General features: G+C 43.2%; 2 protein-coding genes across 8 annotated transcripts in view; one reads left to right on the forward strand and one right to left on the reverse strand.

The window, feature by feature from the left end:
• The window catches only part of LOC112259847 (calpain-1 catalytic subunit), a 34,308-nt gene extending 30,992 nt beyond the window's left edge, over positions 1 to 3,316 (forward strand). For all 7 annotated transcript variants that reach the window (XM_042328210.1, XM_042328213.1, XM_042328214.1 and 4 more), the window contains 8 exons: positions 398 to 463; positions 551 to 608; positions 878 to 942; positions 1,043 to 1,111; positions 1,246 to 1,324; positions 1,540 to 1,656; positions 1,868 to 1,926; positions 2,248 to 3,316. In XM_042328210.1, the coding sequence (XP_042184144.1) occupies positions 398 to 463; positions 551 to 608; positions 878 to 942; positions 1,043 to 1,111; positions 1,246 to 1,324; positions 1,540 to 1,656; positions 1,868 to 1,926; positions 2,248 to 2,274 (540 nt within the window). In that variant the 3' untranslated portion in view covers positions 2,275 to 3,316. The remainder of the gene's footprint in view (positions 1 to 397; positions 464 to 550; positions 609 to 877; positions 943 to 1,042; positions 1,112 to 1,245; positions 1,325 to 1,539; positions 1,657 to 1,867; positions 1,927 to 2,247) is intronic.
• Positions 3,317 to 3,518: 202 nt separating this feature from the next.
• On the reverse strand, positions 3,519 to 8,144 carry LOC112259848 (purine nucleoside phosphorylase). Its single transcript, XM_024434513.2, has 6 exons — positions 7,843 to 8,144; positions 5,789 to 5,958; positions 5,478 to 5,581; positions 4,937 to 5,112; positions 4,651 to 4,841; positions 3,519 to 4,500 (listed from the first exon to the last, which is right to left on the reverse strand). The coding sequence occupies exons 1-6, from the start codon at positions 7,863 to 7,865 to the stop codon at positions 4,283 to 4,285; spliced, it is 882 nt and encodes a 293-aa protein (XP_024290281.1). The 5' UTR covers positions 7,866 to 8,144; the 3' UTR covers positions 3,519 to 4,282.
• Positions 8,145 to 8,426: the final 282 nt, after the last annotated feature.

Consider the following 8,426-nt stretch of genomic DNA (forward strand, 5'->3'; position numbering starts at 1 on the left):
TCCTCTTCGAGTTTACATTCCTCTGGGAGTTTACTTTCCTCTGTGAGTTTACATTCCGCTGGGAGTTTACTTTCCTCTGTGAGTTTACTTTCCTCTGGGAGTTTACTTTCCTCTGGGAGTTTACATTCCTCTGGGAGTTTACTTTCCTCTGGGAGTTTACATTCCTCTGGGAGTTTACATTCCTCTGGGAGTTTACATTCCTCTGGGAATTTACTTTCCTCTGGGAGTTTACATTCCTCTGTGAGTTTACATTCTTCTGTGAGTTTACTTTCCTCTGGGAGTTTACTTTCCTCTGTGAGTTTACATTCCTCTGCGAGTTTACATTCCTCTGTGAGTTTACATTCTTCTGTGAGTTTACATTCCTCTGTGAGTTTACATTCCTCTGTCTCTGTTTCAGACCGAGCTGGACGAGAGCCAGATCGACGCTGGCTTCAAGAGTCTGTTTAGACAACTGGCTGGAGAGGTGAGGAGTCGCGTTGGGCAATGAGGGTAGAGCAGAGTGAAGGGTCTGACGTAGTCTTTTCTCATGGTCTCTCTGTTCGGCCTACAGGACATGGAGATCAGTGCCACAGAGCTGCAGACTATTTTGAACAGGATCATGACCAAGCGTGAGTCCACAGGAATAGAATAAGTACACAGTATTCTACTCTGTATCTGTATGTGTGACTAAAACCCAGCCACATTCCTTCAGCAGAGACCTAAACTGTCGGTCCTTCCAGGCAGAAACTTTACAGTGGAAATATGGAAATATTTGGATATTACAGGTGCAGTTCGAAAACGCAAAACGTGTTTTTCCACTTCTCTCGTTCTTTCTCCATCTTCCCCTATCTCTCTCTTCCTCTCTCCTTCTCTCTCTCTCTCTCGCTCTCCGATACAGACAAAGATCTGAAAACAGATGGATTTGGACCAGATTCCTGTCGGACTATGATCAACCTGATGGACGTATCCTTGGTGTATTGATGCATTTTTATACAGTATTAGTCCTGCCTGCCTGCCTGCCTGCCTGCCTCTCTAAACAAGGTTCCTTGACCGTGTCCTTCAGACTGATGGTAGTGGTAAACTGGGATTGACAGAGTTCCATGTGCTGTGGGAGAAGATCAAACGATACCTGGTGAGAGTCATTCTGTGAAGCTGAGCCTTCTCTCTCTTCATGAGTTCCTTGTTGGTGTTCCTTGTCTCGTCTTGGTAGAGCCATTCCACTAGTTTCTTTATCTTTGTCTTCTTCCTCTCTTTCTCTCTCTCCAGACTATATTCCGTCAGTTTGATCTGGACAAGTCAGGCACCATGAGTTCCTATGAGATGAGGATGGCTCTGGAGGCAGCAGGTAAATACAGCCCAGTCCCTCCTTTCCTTAAACCACGACCCACTTCCTTTGTAGTGAATCATCACTCTTTGTATTCAATCATACAAACCAGGACACCTGACTACACCGGACACCTGACTACACCGGACACCTGCAGTCTGACCCACGGGAACTTTATGAAAGCATATCTAGCTTTGAAATGGTTCCCACCTTTGGTCTGTGTGTTATTTCCCCAGGGTTCAAGCTGACAAACCACCTGTTCCAGCTGATAATATTGCGTTACACTGAGGCCGACCTGGCAGTTGACTTTGACAACTTTGTTACCTGCCTGGTTAGGCTGGAGACCATGTTCAGTGAGTCATTTTGTCATATTTCCATACCTTTTCCCCCATTAAGTCCTTGTATTAATAAACTCACTTCAAATTGGCCATCAAACAATACTTGACATAGTCTTGACTGTTGAGAATAATATGTATTTGCATGATTATATGATGTACTGTACATTTATGAGCGCTTGAAAACAGGATAGCAATTTCTTACAATTCTCTCTCCACTACTTTACAGAGACCTTCAAGACGTTGGACACAGATGCCGATGGAGTCATACAACTCAACTTCTTCCAGGTCTGAAGATCTCACATTTCTATCAATCTCATGTTTACCAGGTGTATACAGGAACCAGTGGAGGCTGCTAGGGGGAGGACGGCCCATAGCAATGGCTTGAATGGAGTCAATGGAATGGTATCAACCAATGGAAACCACGTGTGATACCATTCCATTGACTCCATTCCAGCCATTATTATGAGCCGTCCTCCCCTCAGCAGCCTCCACTGACAGGAAAAGGGAGAGATTTGTCCCCTCTATCCCCTCTGTAGAGTGGAGGGAAGTTGGGATTTATTTTTGCAAGTTGTTTACCTCCTTTCCCTCTCCACCTTCTCTCTGCAGTGGATCAGCCTGACCATGTTTGCCTAGAGATGGACTCTGATGTTACGGCACCAGGCTGCACTAATGTCCTTTCAGAAGTGCCTTTCCCTGGACCCTCCTCTCCACGCTGCAGAGGTCCATGGAGTTGAACAACATTTAGTATGCGGGTCATCGTGTGCTAGAGCCTTGCCTGTTACCTTAGAAACAGAGGGGGCTGTAACAAAAGTTGGTGGGAGATTTTTATACTGATTCCTATTGGATAGGAAAGAAACTGCCTAAACTGTTTGTTTACATCTTATGCCAAATTTCATTGATGCCTTGTGTCATATTTTCAACATGGGGCTTCCTTTCATTAGCCAGTGTTTGTCGTTGAAGGGTGTGGTGTTAGTATGGAGCTTGCTGGGTCAAATGATTTCCTCTGCAGAGAGGGGGCAAAGCGCTGTTTTTCGGGAGTACTTGATCATCCTTAGAGAATCGAATCACACGCATGACAGTTTTATCATAGTCGGATATATCGATACTTCTCAATGGAAAAACAAACAATATCATTGTAATGCTGCATACTCACTTTGATATCCTATTTTTTTTGGTGGGGGGGGGGTGCCATAGAGACCTCAAGGATATGCCTTTATTTTAGCTCATTTTTCAGTGTTCAAGGGGAACATAAATCATTTTTTTTATTTTGAGATGTTGGTTCTAAGGGATGACTGATTTGATTGGAATAGCAGGCCTGAAGCTGATGCATGTAATGTCAGATGTATTGATGTAGGGGAGCTATATAACCTCTATGAAGGTAGAGAAAAATGCACATTTCTTGGCGGAAAGAGAAATAAACAAACCTTTGAAAGTATAGGTTGAGACATTTTCCCATCTTGCCAAATAGACTGATATTGAAGAGAGCAGAAGCAGTATTACACTATAGCTGACATTTCCTGTGTAGATGAATGCCAAAATGTCTTAAATGCATTATGCAATCACACGACTGTTGTTTACCATGTACACTCTGGACATGTTATGCCATCTATCATGGAACGATCTAACTTCTCTATCTTTTCACAACTTTAATAAAAAAACTTTCTGTACACGATTATATTAATGTGGATATGTCATAATTGGGGTTTTGAGCGAGGCTAAAAATCTGTTCTAAAATGAATATCAGACTCATGGAATGAGTCCCATTGTTAATATCAACCCGTGAATAATTCTGAAGTTACTTCCTCAATCTTTTCTGGACAACATTTTACACAGGAGTGTCATCGACCAATAGCTCCCAATTAAAACAGAAGACTTGATCACATGAATAAATAAACTTTAGTTGCCACATTCATATTTTAAAAAAGGACAAGAGCAGAAATAAATACTTCGATGGCTAATGTACATCTATAGACAGGATACACACATTAAGACATGTACAGCAGATTCACAGAGTTCTCATTGTTACGTTAAATCTAGACAGGATACACACATTAAGACATGTACAGCAGATTCACAGAGTTCTCATTGTTACGTTAAATCTAGACAGGATACACACATTAAGACATGTACAGCAGATTCATCGCGTTCTCATTGTTACGTTAAATCGAGACATTTACATCTGCAGATCAATATTAAATTAACACCATCTTCTAATAGCCAATAATAATAGCAACAATAACAACAACTAAAATAGAATCCGCCCGTAGAGCTGCTCACGGCAGGAATGTACACTAGCTTAAAAAAAAATAGGAAGAATGTTTTAAAAAGTGAGAGGGACTCAACTGAGGGTGAGGCGTCAGCCAGTAAGTGGCTGTTCCACACAGCTCTCAGATCAGGCACTTTAGTCAAACACAGGTCATTGGGTTTCATAGCTTCAAGGCGATCGGTTTCTACTGATTCAGGGCCAGTTTCACAACAGAAATATAATAGCCCCTCGGATCACGGCAATTTGACTGCACCCTTCATTGGTACACTCAAAATGGCCACCAGCCAACCCGTCAGCTACCCACTGACTTGAATGGGGATGCCCACTGTATGAAATATATTTCTATAAGATTGGTGGTTGGTTCCATTCGTTCATTTAGGCATTGGTGTTGTTGTACTCCATGCGAGTGACCATGGTAGAGACCAGTTTCTGCAGCTGGATGGAGCGGTGCTGGCCTGTCTCCAGGACTTCCTTGTGGTTGGCCTTCTCCTCACTGTCGTAGTCCATCACAGCCTTGTTGGTGATCAGGGACAGGGCGAACACTCGCATGCCGCAGTGACGCGCTACAATCACCTCATGAACTGTACTCATGCCTGAGGGAGGGGGGGGAGAGAGAGAAAGAGCTGCATCAATTATATTTTTACTCAATATAAGAGAACAATTTGAGTTCAATATTTCCAATGCATTGTGAAGGTGTTGATTAAACTATTGCAGGGAGGGAGGCAGGGAGAGATGAGACGTACCGACAGCGTCAGCTCCCAGTTTGTGCAGCATGCGACACTCCGCAATGGTCTCGAACGAGGGCCCGCCCAGGACACAGTACACACCTTCACGCAGGAAGTCACCGTAGCCCAGCTCCTGTCCCACATCCACAGCCAGCTGCTGCAGCTCTCTGTCGTATGCATCAGACATACAGGGGAACCGCACGCCGAACCTAGGAGAGGGGAGGGTTACACCTCAATGCCACAACTATTGCACATGCAAACAAGTTCAACAAAATTCTCTGTCACACAAGCTTGCCAAGCCTACCTGTCGTCATTAGGTCCAGACAGTGGGTTGTTGCCAGCGAACCCAGGCATGTTGATGTGGTCTTTCATGATCATGATGTCTCCCACCTTGAAGTCCTGGTTGAGACCGCCAGCAGCGTTGGTCAGGATTACTGTCTCAACACCCAGCAAGCTGAAGATACGCATGGGCAGGGTGATCTAGAACACAAACACATGGTCAATTCATCACAAACGGTAGAACACATCACAATGTACAGCTAATACTTGAATACTCTATTGCAGGATTCCTGATTTTATATGCTAAGTTTGTCTTCTCAAAACATCTATAACTAACATTGAATCATTTTTTGCAGTAAAACAATTCATACATGACACACAGGAGTGTAAAAAACACAACGTGGTCATATGTGACCTGTATTCAACTGGTGTTGCAAAGCAAATTGCCCCTGATAAAGGAAAAATAAAGAAGATATCTTCTCTACACATCATGTGAAGGAATGGAAAGAGCAGCGGATGTCTGCCTGCCACAGTCACTAGGTAGTAAACAGACATGATACACGTACCTTCTGGATGGCGTATCCCTCGTAGAGGTGGAAGCGACCCTGCATGCACACACATGGCCTTCCCTTCAGCATCCCGAATACCAGGCGACCAGCATGTCCATCCACTGTAACACACAACCACCGATTAGAATGCACCGACGACACACAGCAACCAATCAGAAAACATCTTATGGAACCATGTGTTTTTCCATAGGCTATAACATAGGTTTTTCCTGGTTTTCCTTAGACACGACCAAGATAGTCTTGGACCTACACATCTGCAATGCCGATTCACCACACAAGAACACAAGTTGACAGGCATAATATTACACCTGTGCTCTGGGGGAAGTTGGGGATGTCCTTGTAGTTGAAGGCCACCTGGTCTTTAAGCATGTCAGCCAGTCCTCCCATTCCTGAACCACACACAATGCCCACCAGGGGGCGAACAGAGGTCTGGGCCAACAGCCAGTCTGCTGTGCCCTTGCAGTCCTCATAGCTGATCCTGAAACACAGAGGGAGATATACTGTTAGAATAAAAAACCTACTTATACTATTACTTTCTAAAATAACAGATGTGATGGTTGATGCTATCACACATAGCTGATATGCCCTGGGGTGTGTCAGTGTCTATGGGAAGTTGACGTGTGTGTGTGCTGATTAAACAGATGTTTTCCTAGCAGTAATCTAAAACTGTGTTTTAATAAGGGTGTGCTTCCCGTGTGTGGACTCTTCCATTGAAACACGTGCATGTGCGCACACACACACATTCATTCAGAGTTACTCTGCCTCAGTCTGAGTCCACCTCTTATTTTTTATTTAACTAGGCACGTCAGTTAAGAACAAATTCTTATTTTGAATGACAGCCATGGAACAGTGGGTTAACTGCCTCTTCAGGGGCAGAACGACTGATTTATACATGGTCAGCTCAGGGATTCAATCCAGCAACCTTTCAGTTACTGGCCCAAAGCTCTAACCACTAGGCTACCTGCCGCCCCTTTATGGGGCTAAATAGTTCATTAACGCGATAATACATACCTTTTGGGGTTGACCCAACCAAATACACATAGAAATGTGTGTTATAAATCTATCGTTCTCATTGAAATGTGCATGATCTTTTACTTTCGGTTTTATACATCGGCTTCATGAAGCTGAAATAACAATATTTTTGGTTTTGGAAAATATATTTCACAGCAGTTTAGACGGTACAATGGTCCTCTACACTACAATTGTTTGTTTGTCACATAAACAGAAATTGGGCAAATTTGAGAAACCAGGAAATGGCGAAGCCATTTCTGAATAACGCAAATGTTGAAATATGCCTTCAGGATAGGAAGTGTGAATTACATTTGATGAGGATTTATAAATATTTCGGTTCAGTATATAATACAGAAATGATTTAATCAAATATTATGTTCAAATATAATAAATGACTATTTCGATTTTTCTCAATAATTTGGGTTTTTAAAAACAGCAGCACATCTGGTTATTTTCAGTAATGATGTAACCCGCGCGTATCTCGCTTCCCCTATCCCATTCAAGAACGCGACAGGACTCCCTAAAAACACACTTCATTTTGTAGCCCATACAAAATCCTGTCAGGTGTTGTGCCGAAAATCTCCCCCTGCCAGAATCCCCCCACCCCTTCGCGGTCTTCAATGCTGCGACTTGCTTGCTAGTTGAGATTTCCGCTTTTCACTCCGTTGTCAGTTTAGCCTACATTTCACTGATCTTAGTAGCAGAAAGCATTTGTCTGCAGTTTTCGGTTTGGCTATTTGTTTCATGTGTATGTTGCGGTTCTAGCTTGTATGGCGCCCTGGGAGAACCCCCTCCCCAGTACCGCCACTCAGAAAGTATTTGAATCTAGACACAAAATTAAGGAAATTAGGTGGGGGGTCTGTCAGAAGGAGATTTTCCGCACAACACCGGCAGCCAACATGCACCGTGACGTAGGCTATACTTAGACAGTACAGTTAAAGCCATTCTGCTTTAATATCTAGCCTTCGAAAAATGTCTGAACCTGAGCATATTTTTTTTTAAATATTCGAAATATGATTGAAAGGCTATCGTATAATCTCGATGAAAAGACCAAACTCCCCCCCCCCGCATGTAACGTTAACGCTGAATCGCCAGAGCTACACAAACCCATTTCGGGGGTCTCGTCTAAAAATAAACACTACTATATAGTCCACGTGCACACTTGACCATAAGCGATACTAGTCCTACAGTAGCACCACGTGTGAATAAAAGTAGCGGGTAAGTACTGGCAGGTAAAATACAACGAATGAATGATGCAATGTCCCCCTACGCACTTGCCCGCGGAACAAGATGTAAAGAGCGCGTATAGAACATGAATGGAATGAATGAAATAATAACCTAGGCTACTCACCCGGTACTTGACTCTGGAAACATTCTGAAAAGTAATGCGACTGGAATCCTCTCAAAAGCAGCGACGTATCAATTGGCTCAATGTAACAGCAGCAGATAGACTTGACTGGCGGCAAAACCTCAAGCGGATAAAAATCCTTTAAAAAACAAACACTTCAAATAAATAAATTAAAGTGGTATTTTAAATAATGTTAGATGATCTAAATGGTCAAATCATTCATTTGAAAACCGTTGAGCTGTATAGTAGTCTTCTAGCTAAGAGTTTTAAAGTAGATGCTCTTGTATCTGGTCAGCTTTGCAAATGCATCTGTGCAATTATAGCCCGAGCCCTTCTCTGTTACCCCTCCTCCTGGGTGACGCAAATACATCCGGACATTTGGATTGGACCATACCGCACACGTTAAAACTACGCAATTCTGGACAGGAGGAATGCACGGTGTCTGATAGAAATATGTTCCATGTCTGTTTGAGTTCATTTATTTTCACCCAAACCCTGACACACCCCTTCAGAATGGTCGGCACGTCAGAATGTTCAAATAAATATTTGGAAACCAAGGGGTGTAGCCTAGGCTAATGCCTATAGGC

The sequence above is a fragment of the Oncorhynchus tshawytscha genome, linkage group LG10 (genome assembly GCF_018296145.1).
Source record: "Oncorhynchus tshawytscha isolate Ot180627B linkage group LG10, Otsh_v2.0, whole genome shotgun sequence".
In the NCBI taxonomy this organism is placed as follows: Eukaryota; Metazoa; Chordata; class Actinopteri; order Salmoniformes; family Salmonidae; genus Oncorhynchus; species Oncorhynchus tshawytscha.